The sequence below is a fragment of the Notothenia coriiceps genome, unplaced genomic scaffold (genome assembly GCF_000735185.1).
Source record: "Notothenia coriiceps isolate Sejong01 unplaced genomic scaffold, NC01 NC01_scaffold00037250, whole genome shotgun sequence".
NCBI classification, from domain to species: domain Eukaryota; kingdom Metazoa; phylum Chordata; class Actinopteri; order Perciformes; family Nototheniidae; genus Notothenia; species Notothenia coriiceps.
Genome location: NW_011369951.1, coordinates 12494290 through 12519341, shown reverse-complemented (window position 1 = coordinate 12519341; position 25052 = coordinate 12494290). Strand labels below are relative to the sequence as shown.

The 25052-nt window shown below is 39.8% G+C and overlaps 1 protein-coding gene across 1 annotated transcript; it reads right to left on the bottom strand.

Moving 5' to 3' along the window:
• Positions 1 to 604: 604 nt before the first annotated feature.
• On the bottom strand, positions 605 to 22055 carry LOC104967325 (uncharacterized). Its single transcript, XM_010796736.1, has 10 exons — positions 21764 to 22055; positions 20792 to 20981; positions 20610 to 20701; positions 20300 to 20532; positions 19184 to 19420; positions 19030 to 19101; positions 18308 to 18524; positions 9823 to 9966; positions 5712 to 5829; positions 605 to 3239 (listed from the first exon to the last, which is right to left on the bottom strand). Exons 1-10 carry the CDS (start codon positions 21777 to 21779, stop codon positions 3044 to 3046), a joined length of 1515 nt encoding a protein of 504 aa, XP_010795038.1. The 5' UTR covers positions 21780 to 22055; the 3' UTR covers positions 605 to 3043.
• Positions 22056 to 25052: the final 2997 nt, after the last annotated feature.

Sequence of the window (25052 nt, the reverse complement as noted above, 5' to 3'; positions counted from 1 at the left end):
CCCTTATTAGAAGATACATTTTGACATTTCCCTTTTGCTGTAGCACAGCCCTACGTCAGATGATAGCATCAGGGGGCTCAACTCAATTTATAAGGGGGTAACATTTAATCTTCAAACACCTCGCTGAGTGGCTATGTAACAGGACGCCATAATCCATCAATAAAAGTGTATTGATATTGTCAAATGTTAATATGTCATCCATAAACCCTTGGGTCCTCTTGTCACCGGGACACAGCTCAGCGACACATATTGCCTCATCGTGTTGTCGGCCATCGACCCGGGTCTCCCTGTGAGCGCCGGACGCTGTAAAATGTTGCATGCCGTGACAGAGCCGAGCATTAATCAAAGTTGATTTCAAGTGTGAGGGCGCGAGGGCCTCCTTCTGCCTGGAGAACTGTTTAGCACAACAGCGCCGTGTACAACAGGGTCCTCGCTCTTCAGTGTAATGGTAGCAAAAGGAGGTCATAAATAATGGATTCAAGATCACTTACACTTCATGAAGCAGGCCGCTGTATGGCGTTTCGAGGGGATATCACATTTTGCTGCTCGAATTATAGATTGGGTTCTTTTAGCTGCAATTGGAAAGGAAAACAAGACCTCCAAGTGGGCTCTGAAAGAGTTTAATATGGTGCAAAACATGACGGCAAAGCAACAGTTTGGACACCGAATGGTGACGGTGAATAGCTGGAAACAGAAGGACTTAAAGGGAAAGTAGCTTTTGGTTTCAACAACTTTTTTGCATTCCTTATGCGAGACTTTTCACTTTCAAAACTAATCACAACCTCAACTTGGATATACAAAAATAATTGAAAAACACTAAAGTTGTTAACTGGAATCCTATTTATCTTAGGTAAAGATAGATGCAAATGGATTTTGTAATTTATCACCTCGAGTCATATTTGCACTTCATTGTCTCTGGACTTTAAATGCTGCTCTAATCTCCTCCTGAAAAACGATTAGAATTACATTTTGAATGCATTTTAAATGTAACTGTCCACTATCTAACCTCATTTAATTGAAAAAATATGAGTATTTATTCAGCATTGTCTTTGATTGTCCATAATACCGAGCTGTTTGCTTACTAAAATTGGAGAGGTGTCCTTATGTTATCTTTAATTCACTGTTATTACCTTTAGATGATAGCAAATAATGTGATAACCCCTTGCTGTAACATAATGTCAGTGCTGCAGCTGCCTGTCTCCGTACTGCCCCTCAGTGGCAGGACAGGGAAACAGCCTCAAAAACACAATGTGCCTTCTGTGTGAACACATTCTGCAAGACCCTGCATGCACACACTGTGGCGGACTTCGATATTTCACCATTAAGTACGAGGATAAGAATCCCAATAATTTCTAATGTGCCAATGCAGCCGGAGATAAATAGCACAGTGCAGAGGAGATGATCAGATCTCACTCCATATCTTAATGGGATCCTCTCACACGCCATTCCCATTAATGACCAATCCCTCAATTATGTAAATCAGAGAGAAACGGTCACTAACAGTGAGAAGTTGAAGTTGCTCACATAAACAGCAACAGTGTCACATTGCAAAGGGCGCTAATTGGGCACTACTTTTGGTATAATTGCAGCGACTGGGGGTCACGTCCTCGGCCGACCTCTCCTTTTAAGTATTGTTTTCCAGCGCACAAACAGTTAATGGAGCAATTAAGATGGCGCTCACAAGCACCACTCGTGAGGACCATTTGGCAAGAAAGAGCTGCAGAGAGGACGACTGGGATGCTGTAATCCTGCATGTGGTTCACAAGAGTCTGGGACCAGAGGGAGTCCAGAGTCAAGGTGCAAAATGCAACTCACTGAATACACTGCTGGGAATGTGATCTGTAAACACATTCTGGTACTTCCTGGGTTTTTTACACCTGGTAAACAACCATGAACTGTATACCAAGCAGCAAACGCTGCCTAGAGGTTGATTGTAATTCAGCTTCTGAATTGAATCACAACTTCTATTAATCAATTTTTCTAAATGTATTGTGTGACCGTCACCCAAATACCAGATTTGACCGTGTATTATTTAACCATTTATCTTTTTAAATGTGCAAGTCTCTGAGAAATAAAAACAAAGCTAGCCTTCATGTTGGATTTTTTCTAACAGGAAGCATTTTTATTTTGATCATTTACTTGAACTTGTTCATCTTAAAGTCACTGAGAGTTGAGAAATACCAAAACCGTGTTGCTTTTTTTATGGAAAATGTTTTCTAATAAGAAATGTGACCTTTTGTCTCAGGTTTGCCTCCATGTGTGTACATTGTTACAATTAGTTGACTCTTAACTATGTTATACACACTTTACTTGCATTTCCGTGTCACGATTTGCTGCATTGCCTATTTTAACACACAGCGACCTGCAGTAGTCTCTTTAATGTTCCCCCTTATGTACTCAAATTGAAAATCCCTTTTTGAATCAAGCAGTTTTAAGATGTCGAACGGTTTTGAGTCTAAAGGCAACAAAATCATATTGTGATGGTGACTTACCAAAGTATTCACACTCCTAGTAGGGAGCACAGGCACGTTTATTTAGGTATTCAAAAACTCCAAAAATACATTTTAAACCTTCTTTTAGTGTATTATTTATGACACCATTTAGAGCCATTGACTTTTATGTGTGTGTTTAAACTGCATTTGATGTATAACATAATGTAAAGAAGGAGTATGAAGGCACATTCACAGTTTCAATTTTTTCTTTCTAGCACTTCGAAAAGATGTTCTGTCTTCACATTGTCATTGTGTGTCAAGATAACCGGCAGCTGCTATACCTCTTTTTAGAATTTAACATGATGCAGTGTTTTTCATACTCTAAAGAAAGTTAAGGGTGTCATAACCCACGTGACAGCACACTGATCCCAAACAGGGGGCTCAAAGAGGACAACAAGCTACTAGTTATCTCATCACACAATAAACCAGTAATCAAGTAAGACTTCAACTCATTCTGATGGGAGTCATAAGGAGATCATAAGGAGTGCGAATGACACCTTTTTTTAGAGACTCATCCCAGGAGAGTGAAGAGGAAAGTTTCATCTCTTCATCTACCACAGACTTTGCCCACCCTCTATGACTAAGTTATGCCCTGTCATGTAGTCGGAGGCGTCACATGCCAAGTAGACCACTGCAGCTTGCAGGTCTGTCACTAGAGCCAGTCTACCAGCAGGGATGTCTGACAGCCAGCGCTGCACCAGAGGCCTCAGACTCTCCGAGTGGATGAGAGGGGTGTCAACAATCCCCCTGAAAAACAGAGACAGAGAAAGAAGGGGGGGGGGAGGGAATACAAAAAAATAAAAAACACAATGAAATCAGAGGGCATCACTGCTCAGAGTCAGGAGTGACAGTGTTGTTTCAGAGCCACCACTTTGGTGACAAAAATAAACCCAATTATCCTTTGAAGAAAGGGCACGGCGTGGCATCTCTGCTGGTGTTTACAGAGGGGGCGCCGGCACGTCTCAGGAAGAGCCCCCGGGTGAGGGGGGAATCGCATCATTTGCTCAAAGCCTTTTGGTTAGTACTTATAACGCTGCGACTATTTCATATTCCTGCTCTGATTTCTGATGGAAATGTGAGACACTACAGGCAAAAACATAACAGTGATAAAAACAGATCGCCAAAAATCTATCCGAAAAGATATTTGACTCTAATGTGGCAAAGAAAGGAAACGACATGTTTTACCTGGCTATAATGTTCAGATTGGTGTTCTGAAATGTTTGCACCCTATCCTTAAATGCACCTGTACATTTTTACATTATTTTAAGCTCTCCTTTGCATCCACCATGTCTTATTTCACACTGGAGGAAGGGAATTGTCAAGAGTGCACATTAAGGTGTTTATTTCACTAACTTTGTTTATATGGGACTGTAGATTGCATCTAAACTTAGCATTAAATAACAGCTAATTTGCACATTTATTCACAACATTTAACAGAACTTGTATGTAGACTTCTTAGTTAAAATAGTTTACTCTATTTCCTGGAAGTGCCTTGCAAAATAAATCGAATTCCAACAAACGTATCTTTAAAGGCAGATTTCTAAATTAGTTTTTTGATCACAGGATCGAACCCTGATTTATAATCGCATTATTCCCCAAAACATAGCAGAATATAATTTTTTTTATGGCTGGATTTCTGGATTTCTGCTTTGAGATACAGTTTCAAATGTGCCTTTGGTTAAACAAACCTTTGAACCTAATGTGTCAACAAAATAAAAACTGGCTTCATCCAATATGATCTAGTTTGGTTACATTTTGAAATGTATGCAAACTAGCACATAGCACATATTTAATAAGATGTTGCGTATATAAATATAACAGTTAAACAAATCTATAATACAAAACTGATAGCTTTAAACGTACGTAACCAAAAAGGAGGACGTTTCATGGCGGTATCTATTCGTTACATTTAAACCCTATTCACCTGTAGTCTCAAAGGTTTGCTGCTTTTCATTTTGTGATTGCACTGGTGTCGATGTGGCATCATTACCCACAACTAATGCAGTTGTCTCGATTCTACAGTACAAGTATCAAGGAGCTAACATTTGTATAAATAAGTCAACACGTCGCCCATGCCTAATATGAGACGACTTCTGACTTTCCGCACAATTGTGGTGACAGTGACTAAAAGCGGCGAGGCCCGACTCATTGTTCGATGTATCCTGGTTCCTTGATATGAAATTCCAACATTTGGCTAAATTAGCGCTTCCAAGGAGCGTGTGACACCTTGGTTAACATATTCCACCTCAATTATATTTCTCTTCAGCCGCCCCTGTTATCTGGAACCTTTTGCTGGCAATCAGAGGTTCTGTTTTCCCTCAGCCAATTTTCTAGATAATGCAGCTTATCACCGCTGCGGCTAAAGTTGCCAATGGAATCAGGCTCCAGTCAACCTTGTGAGCGCTAATTGTGTCCCTTTTTTTATGCATATTTACCGACTGTCACTTCAAAGAAACCAGCAGCCCATTGAGACACCCGGTAAGCGAGGGGAGCTAGAGAGAGAAAGAGAATTGCTTCTTTGCAAATTAAAATTAGCAAACAAGCAGCCGATAAATAAAGCTGAGCGTGTGTGAGGGCTTTGTTCTGGGGTAGTGACTGGGCCTGGCTCGCCCAATGCCACCGGATGGATTTGCTCAGGGATGGCTGGGGCTATGGGATGCTCCACCACACACACACACACACACACACACACACACACACACACACACACACACACACACACACACACACACACACACACACACACACACACACACACACACACACACACACACACACACACACACACACACACACACACACACACACACACACACACACACACACACACACACACACACACAACACACACACACACACACACACACACACACACTTTTCTTCCCCCCTACTCAGCTTCACAGACAAATAGATACAAACAAGGCACCATTGTTGCGCCCACACTCGGAGTGAGGTTGCACATTTGATTCCCTAATTGAATAGAACAATTAGAGCAAGTGTTTGGTTCATTCATCCCTCAAGACGTCATCTAATTAAGCGCTGATGCATTGTTTGAGGACTTAAATTAGCGCATCATTCTCAGATGGGGCTCTTCATATGAAAGCAAACACACTAATCACCACTTCCTCGTGCAGCTCAATCCCTCGCAACACTCGAAAGGTGGACCACTATGATTTGGCACGGAAAAAGACAAAAGTGCTGAGAATAGACGGCACTTACGGTGAGATGCAGTTGACACGCACTCCTCTGTCGATCCATTCAGTGCCCAGAGTCTGAGTCAGTTTGACCACTCCAGCCTTCGATGTGTTGTAGGAGAGCTGCTTCTGGGGGTGGGGGACTGCAGGGAGGGGATGAAACAAAATAAGTTAGTGGGTAGTACATATATTTGAACCGATACATCGTTAAGAAAGATTAAAAAAGCACATTTTCAGGTTTCATAGTTGTATTGTGTGCCTCTACTGTGACATGGACACAGCACCTCTTTTCACCCTCTGTCTGAAACCAGAGCCCAGTCTGCTCTGATTGGTTAGCTGGACGGCTCTGTTGTGATTGGTCAACCACTTAGAGATGTCCCGCCCCTTAACATATCGATACAATACGATATACTTTATTGTCCCCGTTTGTTCTGGATACATGTACATGTACAAACATAGTAGACATTAAGAGACATACACATATCATCAGTCATACACCGTTTGAACAAACACAATACACAGACGCACATACTGACAATGGCGACCTATCACTTACAATGTGTTGGAGCGCTAGCCAATAGAAGTGCGAGTGTTACGTAGTGATGTCACTATGATACAGAAGTAAACAAAGGTGTCCAATGGAGGTGTTTTTAAAGCAGAGGGGGGAGTGTGTGGGAGAGAAACTCTCTGGAAAGGGAAAAAAACCCAAAACATAATAGGGCCTCTTTAATATTGTACGGTTAAGGTTAAGTTTGGCAAATCAGGGGGGTTACCATCGAGACGTGATCCGAGTGCAGAACACTAAACATGGCGATTGGCGGTGTTGACATATCAGGAAAAAAATCACAAGATTTAGGAGAAAAGATAAATGAACATTTGAAGCGTCAGAACTGTCAGATTGTGTTATTTTAACAATTGTGATATCAGGTGTGGTTAGGGCTATATGTAATCATCTTCTTTTACATCATCTAAACTCAGCTTAGAAGAAACTAAACCAGTTTTAAAAAAGCTAAATTTGGTTAATTTAATCTGCAATGAAAAGGTATTCTTTTGACCAGCTGAAATAAATCCATATCTTCAGAATCCTATCATTCAGCCTAAATGGACACAACACAGCGTTTTATAAAAGAAAACTCCATGAATAACGGTATGTATTTTTACAATCATCACCTGTTCATTAAAACATCTTTCATTGTCAAGAGTAATTCCTTTAGCAGAGACAAAAAGAGCCAAGTAGCCTTCTCATAAAAGCTGGCAACATATACATTTTATATTGCAGCTGCTGCGGTTTCTTGTGGATGCTACAATAAAAGCTCTTCCATTAGCTGCTTGGGGGGGGGGGGGGACGACGGACTCCTGAGGATGAGGCCATGTAAAATTAATTGCTTATAATGTCCAGTTATGCTCTGTCCTCAGCAACAAAGACAGGGAGCCATTTGTTTGCCTTGACCATCACAGATGCTGCACACTGCATGGGAGAGAAGACAGGGGCTCATTTTCTGCCGGTTGATTAATCATCACAAGGAAGGCTCCAAGTTACATACAACTTTAGTAGTTAACCTCGTCACCCGCCGATCTGACTGCCAAATGGCTTCAGTGTGAGACCGCGGGATGATAAATACCAGCCAGCTGCAGAGAGGCAGGGACCGGTCCTGGGGAGGAGAGAAAGGCAGCAGCATCCCGCATATATAGGAAAATGTGCAGGGTGCAGGTAAAAGTTGGCTGTGGAAATATGAAGCTGAGAGTGTGGCGAGAGAGAGGGGCCGGGCTGGATGAGGGGAGGCTAGGACCTCAGAGGAGCAGGCGAGGAGGAGCAGAGCCCAGGGCTTACACGCAGATTGAAGGTGAAATCCGACTTATCAGGACAGGAAACACAGCTCAAAATGCCTAACAGCACTAATCCTCGCTCGAGACCTGATGATACGGCCCCAAAATACCATTCAGAAAATGCCTTCATCCTTTAAATAAACCTGCATTGATGTTTTTCGCCGTCTTAAAGAGAGGTAATCCCCAGAGAAGGGAAAAGGAGGTAGAAGGAGAGCATTCTCCAAAGCCCTCTTTAACATTCACCCTGCTACTTATTGCCCATTTCAAGTGGGAGAAAACATGCCCTTTGTCAGGCACGCCTTTTACATTTAGAATTCTCCCCGAGTTCAAATGATGCACTCTTTTTTTTTCCCAGACTGGCGTTGTAATGTACTTTGCTATTCAGCGCAGATCTGCAAGGATGAGTGTGAGAGTCACAAATCCCTCTGTAAGGTCATCACGCAGCCAAAAAAAAAACGGAGTGTGATCGTATCAACTTGGATATTTCCTGTCTGGGTGTCTTTGAGCTGCTGGCCATTATTTAGAAAAAAGAGCTGGTTGATGGTCGGGTGTGTGTGTGTGTGTGTGTGTGTGTGTGTGTGTGTGTGTGTGTGTGTGTGTGTGTGTGTGTGTGTGTGTGTGTGTGTGTGTGTGTGTGTGTGTGTGTAGAGAGGGTGTTAGCGGACACATTCTATTCAGCAGATGGACAAAAAGCTGTCATTGTGCATTTTAATTGGGCATTTACGGCGTTTTTTCGGGCTTCCACTTGGCTAGAACAGGTCCCATCTGATTACACATTATGACAATATTATAACAGATGTCCAGACCAGTAAAGTAAATTCCTGAAGGACTGTACGTAATGTGAGTAATTGATCACTTTTTCTCATGCCGGCCTCTATTTACCAGCATGCTCCTGTTTTACAGATTGCCCCTGCAGCCCATATGGCACGGCGTTTTACTGACTGTACGACTATACTGCTGATGAAGTGTTGCTGCTCCTCTGGAGGAACCTGTTGGAGGAGGAACATTAAATACAAGGCTTTAACTAGGCGCTCACTAAAACTCTCAAAGTGTCTTCCGCTGTTCAAACAAGCGCTGCTGGCACAGGCTGGGGTTTTTGCCGCTGCGCAGGAACCCTCCCTTCCCAAGTTGGACCTCAGGTTGCCTTCACATCCTCCACACGGCTCCGCGGAGAGGGGATGTTTATTATGATGCAAAAGCGCCTCGGCGAGACGCAATCACAACACTTTCCTGCCGTATGCAGGGGCGGATGCATCTCTGTACAACAGTTTAACTGGGGTAAAAAGCAGAGGTGGAAGAAGTACTTTCACTTTTAAGTAAAAAATACCAACACAGTGTTTAATAGTACACAAGTAATAGCTTCAAAATATAATTGAATACTCAAAGTACTAGGCCATTCGGCAAAGTACTCACTATGCCGAATGACCTATTTCAGAATAATATTATATCACTGGATTATAATTGTTGATAATTGATATATAATTATGCTTTTGGGGTTTTCTCTCCCCTGTGGTGTGTCATCTAAGTTTAAGTGCGTGTAAATGGTCTGCAAAGTCTAAAAACCCAAAGTTCCATCCATAGGGAGTTTCTCTCTCTCTCTCACACCCCCCCACTGCCTGAAACGCCTCCATTGGACTCCTTTGTGTACTTCCGTAAAAAATGATATCACTATGTCACACTCGCACTTCTATTGGCTAACACATTGTACGTGATAGGCAAAGGGGCGGGACATCTAAGCGGTTGACCAATCACAACAGAGCCGGCCAGCTAACCAAAAGGTCCCAAATTGGGATCAATAAAGTTCTATCTTATCTTAACCAATCAGAGCAGACTGGGCTCTGGTTTCAGACAGAGGGTGAAAAGAGGTGCTGCAGCACAGGCAGTATGAGAACAATAAAGAGCTTTTTGAACATTAAAGCCTGGAGACATGTCACAGTAGAGACAATAGTACAATATTTGTGTTAAATGCATAATGGCAATAATCAATTCACTTAATAATCACTTAAGTACTGTACTTGGTTGAATGTGCTCATTTTACCAGTGTTAAAAAGCAAAGCTGGCTTTTCCTGTTTTAAAGTATTCATATCTTTTCTCAGGTTTAAATGGTCTGATGTCAGTCCTGACTTTCATTCCAATGATACACACTATGATGTGTAGTCCCACAGATAGCTGCTCAGCACAGCTGTATTTAACTCTTCCTCCCTCCTCCTCCTCTCGACCCAACTCTCCACGCCAAATGGAGAGATTAAAAGCAGACATGGAGGGGCTCCAGAGAAGAGGAGGTGGGGGGGAATAGACTCATCACTCACCTATTAGACTGGCCATGGAGGCTGTGTTGATAATCTTTCCGTATCCTTGCTTCAACATCACTCGACCTGCAGCCTGAGGCGAGGATTCGGGGGGGAAGAGACACATTAAACACCTTATCATGGCACTGATACGCTCGCTAAGGCCTAAACACGGATCAACACAAAAACACGGAGTCTATCCTGGGAGGCAGGGAGAGTGTTTAGACAACATTTGGCTGGTAGGGGGTCACACACACACACACACACACACACACACACACACACACACACACACACACACACACACACACACACACACACACACACACACACACGTATTCTCTCACACACTCTCTCTCTCACACACACACACACACACACACACGTATTTGCTTTTGATTTGTGTATCGAACTCGAACTAAAACAGCATTTGTAAACTATACTTATCTGTGTGCCTACAATCTAAGATAACACATTTTTGTGATTGTGACATTGTTCTGTTGTCTTACATAATACACTTAAATGAAATACCTCTTAATGATTGCATTGCATTTCCGATTGAGGTAATCAAAAAGTAACACTAATAAATCAGATTGCATGACTTTATATTGTGATACTGACATTAGGCATCTGATTAATTTGTTCTTTACATGTCTCTAGTAATTGTAACGAAATACATTTTTAAAGTAGCCCTCCAAACCCTGCTTACATGCTGGACAGAGATTAGATAATTTAGAACTAATATTGTTCTCTACAGAGTATCTACAACTGGTCAGTAATAAGAGCACAGTTTGAATATGGCAAACTGGAGCTGCAGCGAATATTCAAAAACAAAAACCGACAACTATTTTGAATATGGATTCATTGTCAAAATAATTGATCATTGAAATATTATTTAGTTTCCTGCTCCTAATCGGTTTTATATCTTAATAACGTGATTATAATTAGGGTTGGGATAAAAAAAAAAAAATACATTTAAAAAGGCATCACCCTAGACTTTGAGAAACTATGATGACCCATTTAGACTTTTTTCTGACAGTCTCTAAAATAATCAGTAAATTAAACCATAATAAAAAACAATTGTAAATACAGTATATATGTTTTATAATGATTGATCATTAAAGTGTTCTCAAAGCTGGTAAAGGTGCAGCTGGTTTGAATGACTTTGTATACTGCAGGGTAGCTTGTGAATTTACTGCAGGTGGAACTAAAGTCTGATTNAACATGTAAGTAGGTCAAATACACTGTCAATCAACATCGTAAACTCCTAAAATTTGACAACGCGGTGGTGGGAAGGAACACACACACAACACACACACACACACACACACCCACACACCACACCCCCGCGTGACGGTCTGTCTTCAGTAAACCCACCGCAGAACCCTTTTTTCCAAACCTTGGGACCAGATCACTTATTTTGCTATTATTATAATCCCGACAGTTTGCTAATGTAAAAAATTATCTAATTAGTGTAGAATTTTTTACGTAATTAGTCTAATTAGTAGTAAGTTTGATTCAGTGTTTATAACTACGAAATACATATAACAACACCCTACTTTCTATTTACTTTCTTCCGCCCTATATAGGTAAAACGTATGTCATACACTACATACATACATACATACATACATACATACGACAAATAACCTATTGTAACAAAGAACACAGTTTTACTAGTTCTGTCGGGTGTGTAGTAGTAGGTTTGGCACCCCAGACATAAAGTATTAATTCACATAGCACAGTATTTCTCTTCATGAATGTCGTTTTCATAAGAGAGGCCCTGGAAGCACGTTGTTGTGGTGCGGCAATAGAACTAAGCTAAACGGTCTTCTGTAATAGTTCTACAAGATACTCTTCTGCCTAGTATGCACGTTTTCAAAGTTTTTGGCAAAGATCAGAAGCCATAAAGGTCGTGTTCACCGACGACTTAGTAGAATGATTGACGACCAGAACACGTAAATGAGCGTCCGCCAATCGCCTGATATAAAACGAATGAAATTGTAGTTAAAAAGTACCACCCCGATTCCACCCCGATCGGGTAAAGAACCATACCGACATCCGGATGGGGTCGGATATGGGACCGCCGACGGTGACCACCCTACATACCCGCCCGGTAGAGACGTACGCAATTTACGCATATTTATAAAATGCGTTAATAAGTTTTTTACTTAATGGGCGGCGATTGCGCAACTTAAAACTGTCGTAAACTTTATTATAGTTTGTATTATAATGTTAATTGAAATAACACTTAATTTTTGTCTTGCCATTCCTTTTATGTCAAATTCAGAGAGTTACACTCGAATACGTAACATGGTACTTGTACAATCTGACATTGAAGTACTCCTCATACTTTCCATCAAGCTTTTAGTCTTATAGAAATTTGATGTTCAGGGAAAGATAGTCGACGCGTGGACATACCACATTAATGGATGGTTACCTAGTTTATATTTCAGTAGGCTTAATCACAACTATGACGTTTCTCTGCAGATATAACACACTTTTCTTTACCTTCTACAACTAATTAACGACTATATAAATACTAGGTGCAGTGCATAAGTCAAACCGCCGTCAAGAGGACAAACAGATCTTCAGAAGAAGTAGTCCCGAGATATTTATCCTTGATGCCGTCTGATACATGATAAATTACGTCGGCTGGCAATAATGTACGCAATACACTACCTGAAAGTTTCTCTTTCGTTCTTGTGAGCCTTAATTCGAATACATAATAAATAAATAAAAAATCTACAAAAGGCTAAGTATGTGTATTTTGTGGTATAGGGTTGTACGTACGTCGATTGTAGGTCCTAATACCCACATCAAGCTATGAAAAGTCGGATAAGTTTTTGGAGACTTTTTCTTTCCACAAGAGAGGTCTTAGCTTTCTCTTTTTGGATACCCCTTTTTGGTGTTTTCGTAACATGTGTAAAAATTTGGTTAATTACAGCATATTAATTGTTCCTCATTTGACTACAAAAAAATCCTACCATAACGTCTAATAGTGACAATTTGAGTAAACTAGTAACCAAATAAATACTTTGAAAGCTACTGGCCTTATGACAAAAGTTGGGCATTGAAACTGTACCTTCGAAACGGCGTATATGTGCAAGAGGACTGCTTTGAGGTTTATTAGAATGCATTATAATAGTTTGTATCTAGGCAATGTAATGCTACCTGCACCTAAGTGTTCATGATTATATGTAAAGCGATACTTTAGCTTAGTTTTTCGTAAATTACAGTGTGATAGATGGTTAATCTATAGTTCATCCCAATGAACACTATTATGCTGGAGACATTGAAACGTAAGTTTCTCGTGATCTCCCGTTGAAATTTTTGCACATTAATAAATCAGCATAATCGCGAACTTGTGTGTATAAACCAGGCATTATTCCCGGTGTTAGCTGGTAAACAGCCATACTCAACACCTCCTGCAACAAACACCACCCGTATGATGTGGGTGGTCTCACAAAACTGGTACGGCAACCCTACTGAGCCCAGTCGGGTACGTCGCACTCTCACCGGAGGTAGAGGACTAAGAAGGCCACCGGACACCCAACCTTTTGGCCTCCACTCTGACTGATACAGCGGGCGCTAGTAGTGTTTAGTGAGGTTTTGTGTCTCCACTATGACCACCGGGGGCCCAAGCCTTTGGTCGAGCACCGGTAGGTACTGCGTTTTTGATCACTCTCTTCTTAATATGTGTAAAGCAAGCAGGGAAATCGACTGCCTTACTATAAATCACATTATTCCTCTCATAGCTCTGGTAAAATTTCAAAAAGGACAGTAAGGTATATATTAATATTACTGTGACAGGTTTTTATACTCTGATGTACAACACACCACATTAATCACACTCTAAGTCTGAATAGAAGAGATCAGGTCACATTTACACTGGTGTTCTCCGCTGAGACATAAAAGAACGATTAGTCCAACTTATATTAAACCTATTGTAATTATCTTTATCTCTCCGTGATCGTAACATTACGCATAAATATACATGTTTATTATACCATAAAGACATTAAAGTTTATTAATATATAATTTAGTTATTATGTAAAGACATAAGTTTATTAATAATTATTATATGTTTATTACATAAAGACATAAGTGTTATTAATAATTATTATGTTGCTATTATAGCATAAGACATTAAATCTTATCTAAAATTTTTTAACATATTTATTTACTGTTTATTATACATAAAGGACATTAAGTTTCTAGTTAATAACTAATTTATTTTTGTTTTTTTTTTTATATTTTTAAAATGGGGCCAAATTAAAAAGACATTATTTTCTATATAATATTTGGATTTAATGTTTAATATACAAAAGACAATTAAGTCTTATAATTAACATTATCATCTCCCAAACAGCGGCAGACGGTTGAGTTAGATAAAACACAGATATATGATCAAGATAGACGTACTAGAACGACTGATATGGCAACTACATCAATGGTATTTGAGTTACACTAAAAAGGTGATAAACGACATTACACTATTCGTACAACATTGAAGTGACTAATCAACAAACATATTGACCTCTTATGTTTATTATTAGGAGTCGACACAGGACAGAAACAATCAAGAGCTTTATTTCAGTATAAATTAATAAAGAATATTGATTGATTTCTAAGTGCAAAAGTTTTTGTCAGAACATAGAGTGCCGTTGACGGACTGCAACATGTAGTGCAAGATGGTCGATTCGCTGAGTCGTTGAGAGGAAGAGAATCGCGACATTGTGGGGGGGACAGTGCAACGATCGTGGAAAGCCAAACGATTGCATCGATGAAACGAACTATAGAGCGGTACCGAGAAAAGCGGGTGGGAGCCCACATAAAAGGACGAGATTGACAGAGTACAAACCACATGAAGCCGGATGGAGCGAAAATAATCCATGCGCTTACGTAACCACAATTTACATCATATCAACATCCAACTTAAAGGAGGATGAAAGCGTAATTAAGGAGCACTATTGGAGTGACTTTGATGGTTATTAGACTCAGGATTCATTCATTTGGATTCCCGCTGTATGAAGAAATTAAAGGACGGCGCAGAAGTGGAAACAATTCACAAAGGGATTAAACTGTTTAAAACACATGCTCGAAGAAAGCCGGATTTTGCCGATATGTTTATGTGGATTCAAAGTCGTAAATAATCTACAAAATGGAGGAGACCGATCTGATCGGAGCAACTGTGACAAATAATCCAACTGAAACCGGCATGGACAATGACTATGTTTTGAAAATGCGCTTATGCAGACAAGCCTGGTTTGGACACTTTACGCGCAGAAGAAACATTTCTATTAAAGAAAAAAATATACATTTCTGTCTTTTTATGCATTTAATAGCTACTAACTTGAATTTTTACTAAAATTAATTAATCAATTATTTTTTATATTTTATTGTAATGTAGAGACAAGGCTTTTAGCGACAATCATGCATTGCTTTACAATTATATGTAAAAAAAACTAAACAAAAAACAAGTCTAAATATGATATTTGGCCCCCAGGTTGGGAACCACTGCACTAGACCACTGTTTTTTTAGCCCGCACCGCCTAGTGGTTAATTAAAGCACGTTATTGAATTTAGTTGTTGAATAAGTTATATTTGATGAAAACATTTAAATATTAAAGTAGCCTACATACAAAATAGGGGTCAATGATAGAAATATAGAATAGAAAATATCAAGAATATACTGTAGTGATCTCTACAATAAAACAGTTTAGTGCAGGACGTCCAAAGATATTAACATGAGGATGTGCAAAACAGACAAACTAATAAGGCTGAATTTTACTCAGGTATAACTAAAGTCTGATTTAAGGGTTGTTTATATTTCACCACATTAATCAGAATCTGCAAAGTAACTAAAATACATGTAGTGGAGTAAAAATACCAGGTTAACCTCTGAATTGTAGAACAAAGTAGTACATGCTGCTGTAACAAAAACATTTCCCAACTTGGGATCAATAAAGTATCTTATCTTATCTTATCTTAAGATGATCGATACTGCCATATTTGCAAAATTTGCCTCTGAACCTTGACAAGTGCATGTTTCAGGCTTATCAATGAACAACAGGAGGGGTCACAGAAATAAGACCAGCTGTTAAATAAAGCTCTTCTGACCTGAGCTGTCATGTGGGTATATTAATGCTGCCCATTATGGACACAAGCAATTTTCACCCATGTATTAATTATATGTTTTAAATGTGATAACACCAATGTGTTTCGTAATCCCTAACCCCAGGGCATGTATTAAGCAGTTAATAACTGGCAATACTAGTCAGTTTGTTCTCCCAGCAGTTCCATTTCCGGTGCTGCTGCAGCTTTGTGTCGGTACATTTGAATTACACCGGGCAGCGGCACACTGTGAACTGTCAGGAAGGCCCATTCCCAAACCGCCCCCTACACCCTACTCCTACACCCTACCCCTCCGTTTGCGCGTTCACGCGGAGGGTCCGCCATATTGAGGGCTGTTCCAAAGCAACGAGTGTGGAGCAGTGTGGAGGGGAGTGGGCTANACCCCTGAAATTCTCCTGCCACCCTCTTGCCACCCCATGAATATTTGTCTAGATCCGCCCCTGCGCGGAGGGTCCGCCATATTGAGGGCTGTTCCAAAGCAACGAGTGTGGAGCAGTGTGGAGGGGAGTGGGCTATCAAGCCCTCAAACAGCGAGTCTGCATCGGTGCTGACTTGAGACCGGTCTCTAGGGCCCATTCCCAAACCGCCCCCTACACCCTACCCCTACACCCTACTCCTACACCCTACCCCTCTGTTTGCGCGTTCACGCGGAGGGTCCGCCATATTGAGGGCTGTTCCAAAGCAACGAGTATGGAGCGGGGGAGTGGGCTATCAAGCCCTCAAACAGCAAGTCTGCAGCGGTGCTGACTTGAGACCGGTCTCTACCTGACCGGTCTCAATGCTGTGTGTGTCCGTCAGGAAACAAGCTGNCTGTCAGCATCAGCTTGTAGATGGAATTTTAAACTTGTTGCGCTCTGAAACTACGAGGCGGCCGAGGACAAAAAATACACACGCGTTAATCGCGTTAAAATAATTAGCGGCGTTAATTTTTTTTTGCGTTAACACGTTAACTTGACAGCCCTATTTTTTAAATTAGGATCATACCTGTAGTCTAGAAAAAGGTAAATGTGTGCATTTTATTATAAAGTTGTGTATATTTACAGACTGTTGCAAAAACTAAGAAGCTTATAAACATCAGGTTTAAAACTAAAAGAGCTTTACAAAAAAAGTATCACAATTAAAGATGTTTGGAGTTTTATTTGAGTTATTAATTTACATTTTTTGTCGAAGAGATGCTGATTTGAAACCGTTGTTATGTACGGCATTTCCTGTTTCTGCCGGAGAGAGGGGAGGCCGAGGCCGTCCCAAAGCTTTCCGCTGTATTTACTCCCTCCATCTGACAGGAGGGAGCCTCGTTGAGCTGCGAGTGTGGCTACAGACGGAGTTCACTCCGTCACGGAGGGGTAGGGTCGAGGGAGTGGTGTGGGATTGGGCCTATATCTTCCCTTCTAAAAAGGGATAAATGCATAATCTTTTTTCTCAAAGCAATGACAAACCTGTGAGTTGGATGTAGAAAAGTCAGAATCAATATAGATGTTTTTATTTTAAAGTAAATTCAGATTGAACATAGTAAAAAAATGTAAATGATTGTGTCTGTCCAAAGAAATTCTTTAACTTATAGTGAAAACCACCCTTGAAGGATGGTAAGGTAGACTAAAAGCTTTAGGAATTCAAACTATAACATATAATAAGTACCGTGTATCAAGATTGATGCAAAACAAGTGAAATTTGGCCTTTTTAGAGAGATTTAGCAAAAAAAAACATTTTGATGATTGACACCTCTTTTTAGCCGTTAGAGCCAATAGACTCGAGGGGAAGTTCCTAAAATCCATCTAAACAGCCAGAATTCCCCCGGAACCGGAAGCTGCGATACACTCTGGTGACTACCATTAGCAGCTCATTTTAAATGAGCTGTCAAAAACGGCTGTCTGTCATCAAGAAAGAGTTCTGAAAATGTTCTAACTATAGATTACACTTCAAACCTATATTGTTTTTAAGGTAGGCCTTTCCTTTAAGTGGTCTAACCATGCTTTGCTGCTGCCCTCTGACAGCAGTCCATTGTTTAGGGTCATTGTTTTTCTGCTTGCGAACCGCCATTTTACACTGACCACGTATAAGACATATCAGTCTGTGTTTTCTAAATTGGGGTTTTCTATTTTGTTGCGTTTTAAAATGTTTGAGGGTTTTCAGTCTGTTCCTATAAGTATGGTTTTATTGTCTCGTGCTTTTACATTATTTATTTTTTTGTCCTATCGGTTTTGTCTAAATGTATTTATGCTGCTTTTCTATATATTTATTGATGTACAGCACTTTGGTCTGTTGTTTTTAAATGTGCCATCTAAATAAAGTTGGATTGGATATACAGACCCACTTAAAAGTATCAGAACTATCTCTTTGAGTCTTTGTGTGTTGCGTTTACACCCCTTACCTTTGAGATGCAGCTCTTCAGCCACGGCCTCAGCTTTCTTCTGGTCCATGTCGACCACGGCCACCTTGGCCCCGGCCTCGCCCAGAGCGTGAGCGAACGCCCGGCCGATGCCCTGCCCGGCCCCCGTCACGTAGGCAACCTTCCCATCCAGACGCATCCGATCCAGGATGGGACGTCCCATAACCCCGCGGAAAACTTCATCATCTGTTATTTGACTCTAAACAAGACAAATGTATTTATTTAATCCACACATGGCAATTATTTTAAAACAAAACATGTACACTTATACTGTTTTTTATATATAGCGCCTGGTGGAAAGGAGCAGGGAGAAGACAATCTTATTTTACCTGCCACTTCTTAAAAAAATAAAAGATTTAAGAAAAGAAAATAACTTACAAACACTGAAACATAAAACCAGAACACAATCAAAAGTCAACTTCATACTTTCTAATTACGCTTTCTTTATACATTTCCTTAAACATAACAATGTTCTTACGACCCTTTGAATAATTCGGCAAAGAATTCCACTTCTTTACGCCGACTACAGAGACACACATCTGCTTTAAAGTATACGTGCAAACTGATGCTTAACATGTAATTTCCTCCTATGATGCTCATCCTCTGAAATAAAAAAATAAAAAAGTCATGATCTGGAAGAATGATGAGAAAATCTGTAGTTAGGGTTTGATTGGAGGACTTTACCTACATTATCTAAACAGTACCTGTGTTTCTGAACTCAAGGCCACAGATACTTGACGAATAACACTGATGCCATCTCTAAGAGGGAGAATGACCTTTAAAAACAAAAAGACACATTGTTAAAAATACTTGTATCTATCAAACACAAACAGCAGCATGTAAAGGGTTGAAACGTACCTGCTCCACACGGGGATCGTCACAAACAAACTGGTTGAACTTTCGGAGTGCCAGTCCGTTGCTATCCGTGGCGTCTTTGAGATAAACTTTGGCTTTGAACAGGGTGTTATCAACACATATGACCCCCCGCAGTCTCAGCAGACTGTTGTCCAGAATGAAGTTGTAGTAGTTGATGTAATTGTCTTTGTCAGCATCAATGAAGACCATGTCAAATTGCTCGCCTGCATCAGCCAATTCCTTGAAGGGAAGAGAGTTATTAGAAAACTGGTCATGTGCCCCACAGTCTGATAAACCAAAACATATTCCTCTGACATTTCCTCATATTTCATGAGCAACTCTAAGTACTTTTATTGTATCCATGTCTTCTATTTAAATTCTACATTTATATTATATTTGCATTCATATTTAGTCTTGAAACTTGGGGAGGTGTCTTCATAAGCCTTTTTTTTACTTCCAACCTCTCTAAGAAGCCTATATTCAGACTTTTTCAAATCAGGGAAAGTAGTCACCATTACCACACCTATTGGTTTGGGGAATACTGTTTTGAAGCCTTGAATTTGGGATTTTGACCGTTGCTTTCTTGGTTTTTAGAACCAAAAGTGACATGAGAAGTTGTAAGTACAATGAATGCTGAACAGGACGTTTTTAGGCAACCAAATTGTGACTTTTAACTTTCAAAAACTGAAAACACACTGTTAGGGCTTAAAAGACACAGATATGTAAAACAGCCAAACAAACTACAACAAAAAAACATATTATATAGATCACAATGTGGCGACTCTGCTTTATCGTCAATCTTGAAAAATGGCACCATAATTGACACAATGCTTTTTTTAACAAGACTTTAAGCTAGTGATTGAGATCCTTTACTAGAAAAAGTCTACAGAGGTAATAAATCAACTTGAAATTAGTGTCATTTTCTCAAATACTTCTATATAATCTGATTTATTTTTGTAAAGTCTGCCCCCTGCTGGTCATTAGAAAGAGTGCAGGTCTAAGGCTGTTCCGAATTGCTTCACTTTTAGAGGTGTTCAAAGTTCACATATTTTCTTAAATTCTTCCAGGTTTTTCATATATATGTAAATGTGACACAATTTTTCTGGGTTTTTTTCTCACCTTGAGGGTGTCCATGGCAGATCCAGTCTTGACAGTGATCTTCCTGCCATGTGGAGACTTGTTGAAAATGGGCTGAGCAAAGTCTTTAAGGTATGGCTCTAACTCACAGGCCATCAGGCAGCCGTCCTCTGGAAGCCCCTCGGCCATAGACAGGGCCCCGTAGCCGGTGAACATCCCGATCTCTAGAACCCTCTTTGCTTGACACATGTGGATCAGCATCTTCAGGGTCTGGCCTGCCAAAACATTAAAGCAAGTTATCACAATATGGTAAACCACTGAAATATGAGCAGTAAGCTTGTAAATGTCTAACCTTCAACATGTCCGGTGATGCACTCCTTGGGGAGACGGAACATTGTTTTACCCTCCTTGTGCACTTTATCCCAGTCATGGGAAATAGTTTTTCTACAAAAAAAGTTCAAAATGACACTCTTAACAAGTGTACCTCACACAGTATCAATTTGAGAAGATGAAGGGTATGAATACAAGACATACTCATATAGCTCTGCGAGGGGTTCACTCTCCTGTGTGGTCATTTTCTCCAGGTAGTCGTCCATGCCGCTGGCGATGTCCAAAGCCTTCTGCAGCTGGCTCTTCAACTCCTCCGGCACATGGTCATTTGCTATGGCTAACTCCTTGGCTTTTGTTAGGATATCCACAAGGATTTCCACTGGGGTGTCGGGAACTGGGGGAAATAAATAATGTAATTTTGGTTTTAAAATTAACTACACTTTTCTGCTACATGCAATAACTGATATTCAATATCCAGTGATCTGTCCGTTATTTTCAGAATGATTTAATGAATTCTAAATGAGAAATACTGAAAATTAGCAAAACCATGCTACTGAAAAATAACCAGAAAATATGTTGCAGATTGATTTGACTTATTGACACAAACATTCACTTATTAGTAACATTCTCACCCCCAATCCAATTGAACATGGGTGTAACCTTATTACAATATTTTACATACAGTATTTCAGAAAAGCCATCAAATGTTTGTTTTACCCTTCAATCTTTTGGGGGAAAACGCTTAATGTACAAGGATGTACTTAATGGTACACAGAAAAAAAAAGACATTGAATTTAATTTGAAAAACATTTTAAATAATAATAAGGGAGTTTTATATTTTTTAACTTAATGAATTAAATGTTCTATTTATCATGTTCAAAATGTAAAATGACAGTTTTACTCTTAGTTTTACGACTTCAATTGTATTTATGTTGACGTCACGAATTTATATGATTTATGAACAATATATATCTTTTTTTAAATCAGCCTGGAAACTTTTACAAACACGAACTAGAACTCCTGTGTGCAGCTGTGTGGCTCTCCGCGTATTTTAGGATGGGATTAATAGAAACAACGTTACGCACTGCACCCCGGTGGAGTTTCAGATACTTAAAATACGCATTGATCCCGTATGAAAGGAACTCTGGCTCCGCCACAACAGACAAATAATCTTACCTTTTACGGCAGGCATGGTGCAGGATAATGGGCGTGACGATGTGTGCAGCTGCAGCCTCGGTGGAAGTGTAAAGCGTGGTTGGAGATTTTCTGTTATATCACAAAACTACCTATATGCAGGTTGTATAATTTAGGGGAGTGACTGGTAGCTTGCACAACGGACAGAGAAACGTGTTCCTACTTGCAGGACCGCCCCAGGCCAACTTGTGGCCCCACGCAAAGTTATGTGATGAGGCCCACTGTGTCGCGAGCGTCGTCGTCGTCGAGGGGGGCGGGGAGGGTGCTAGTGGAACATCTGCCGGAGCGACAGCGACGAAACTGTGGCGCGTGCGCATAAAGGGGCGGCGCTGCCTACAAGAAACACTCAAAAAAACAAGTGACACTTGCTCGGTTCGTTTTCTCGATAAAGGAATTTCTGGGGTTACCCGGCCAGATCATCCAGTTTCATTCAAGGTATATCTGAATCTGAATCTATATCTGAATTATATATACAGTCTATGATCTGAATGCATTTATTTTGAGTTTTTTTTTGGTTAAAGGTAGGGTAGGTAATTCACTTCAGAAACACTTGTTGTTATATTCCATGGAATGCTCTTAACATCCCGATAGCAATGAATAAATTAAATGTTTTGAAAATAAATATATAGGCCTTCTCAAATATTTAATCTGTGGAAGCCGTGGCGTTGTAAAAAGCAAGTCAAATGATCTGCCTCGGCAGATAACTGGATGGCCTACCTGCCTGTCAGCCTTCCATCTCGTGAACACATTTATCTCGTGCCCTCATTGGTCATGGGTTCATGTGTTTTGGAGGAGGGGCTCTGTAAGGAAGTCTGAAGGAAGGGGCAGATTCTTTTCGGTTGTGTGTACTTTCAAATTCTAGTTTACTCAAGCTGGTTTCTCCATTCTTACCTACCCTACCTTTAAGCTTGGAGTTATACATATTATACACACAAGACATTTAACTTTTAAGCAAGGCTTAAAACTTTGTCAGATTAAACATTATTTTCATTTTTCAAATATTGTTCTACTTTTCAGAAATGTTACGATTAAACTGTCTAACAAATATTATATATATATAATTGTTTAAGCATAGAGGTATTATTGTTTAACATAAATGTCTCAGTTTCAGGGCCATTGTTATTTTTATTTGTAACACCTGCAACGTCTACTGTGTTAAGGTCAAGTTAAACAAAGTATTATGGAATGTAATGAGAAAATGTTTGACACATAGTTTGCACTTGAATGAAAAACGTGTTTTGCTAAAAATGTGTCTCAAACATGTATGTGTCTTACTGATCATGCATAAAGCCTAAAGCCAAAGTAATATGAGATTGATTTATTGGGGACAGAGCAGCTGCAGGACTTAGATGTAAACACTACATTGAACTTTGTTCATCTTAAAAGTAATGGAACACGTGTAAATTAGAAGTTTCATAATATTGATTCCATTAGAACGATCGGCTTTCTTCCTGTATTTTAACCCTCAGTATTCTGTCTCCTTTTACCTCGGACTCTGCTAATGCATATCATGGCTCTTACCAGCAGGACAGAAAGCCAAAACCATGATTTTCTCTGTGGATCAACGGTAATGGGTGACGCATTTCAGATAAGGCACATAATTGTAAAGTTATAATTGTTATAAGACAGCTCAGACGTTCCAAAACACTTCTGAAATGGGTGGTGTGAGGAGACTGGGGGTGATAGGGAATAGACAATCAATGGCCTTGCTCTCTCTAACAATCTCAACATACTGGGTCAAAGAGAACCTTTTTTTCATCTCTTGCTCCTCTTTTTATCTGTATTTGTATGTAACATTTGACGGAAGACGCTACAGTATGATGCATCCAAGCACTGGTGCACCAGGTGCTAAAATCTATAGTTTAAAGCAGTGGTTCTCAACTGGTCAGGCCTCGGGACCCACTTTTTACTTGGTCAATACATCGCGACCCAACATTTTGAAGCACTCAAATCTATTCAACAAAAAAACCTGCTGTAATATATACGCTTTTCAGCATACAATATTAATACAAGTGAAGTACAGTGCATATATCCCTTCACAGAACTAAAGTATGCTTTTAAAAAAGGTTTAATGAGATGATGGAATCAAAGCTGAACTATATAAAAAGGCACACATGCTGAAAACCCAACCCAAGGGGGTCTGGGGGGATTGTCCCCCAGGAGATTTTTAGAAATTATAACATAAACTATGCATTCTGGTACACTCTGAGAACGCCTGCATGCACAGCGTTAGAAAATCGGGCCTTCAAAATAAAAGTTTGACTTTTTCCTCAAAAAAAAGAATTCCAATTCCAATTTTATTTTTTTTTTTTTTTTCTTCACTCACACATCCGCAACCCACTCGAAACGGGTCTGCGACCCACTTGTGGGTCGCGACCCACCAGTTGAGAACCACTGGTTTAAAGTATCTTCCCCATCCTCCCAAGATAACTGTTATCTTACTGTCTTCCCACTCATCATGCCATGAGGTTATGTTAAATCAAATCCTTGTAATTAAAGATGATCTTAATTTAATTATTGTTTAGGGTTATAAAGACACACGCCCAAATCGAGTTTACATCTAGGGACACTGATTCTGAAAATGGATCACTTTGTTTCTGAATATTATGCCACCAGTCAGTAATAGTGGTATCAAGCAGGCCATAGATGATGAGTGATACAAAAGAATGATGAAGCGACTAAATCACATCAGACCGTGTTGCCTTTCACAGATGTACTGACTTTGTCTAGCTAATTTCAATATGATCAAAAGTCATTCAGAGCTCCCAAAGATTATTTAAATTGTTGACATAATGCTGCTATTTGCCAAGTATGAGCCTTATAATCAAGGTGTATGATGTGATATCCTATAGGGAAAGGGTCAGGCAGTTATGTAGTCCAACAGAAGTGATCAGATTTAAATACCGGTAACTAAGGCTGGTTTTCCCCAAAAAGGATGTTTATTTTTAAGCAGATACATTCATGGATTAACTTTAAATCATGTTGAACCACACTTGAAAACCATCTCAGACCATCCAGAGTTTTAAAATCCACTTTAAAATGTGATTCAGAGACAGGTAACACTTCAGGAGGTTTAACTTAAAAAATGTCTTCCATTTTGAGATGGATTGATCTAAATAATTAAAATACCTTAAAAAAATGTTAAGGTACAGACTCAACCCAATGCAGTTCATGTTGCAACATTTCTCTCAAAATACCGGTTCAGAACAGACACTATTATTAAGGTGAACAAGAACAATGGACAATCTGTCAAATATGGCAATAAAACACA

What these genes read in the sequence shown, in the direction of transcription:
- LOC104967325 (XM_010796736.1), bottom strand. An exon ending in CCTTGAGTTCAGAAACACAG is followed by an intron (nt 18,525 to 19,029) that starts GTACTGTTTAGA and finishes TGTCTTGTTTAG; the next exon opens with AGTCAAATAACAGATGATGA. An exon ending in CTCCATGGCCAGTCTAATAG is followed by an intron (nt 5,830 to 9,822) that starts GTGAGTGATGAG and finishes CCCTCCCTGCAG; the next exon opens with TCCCCCACCCCCAGAAGCAG.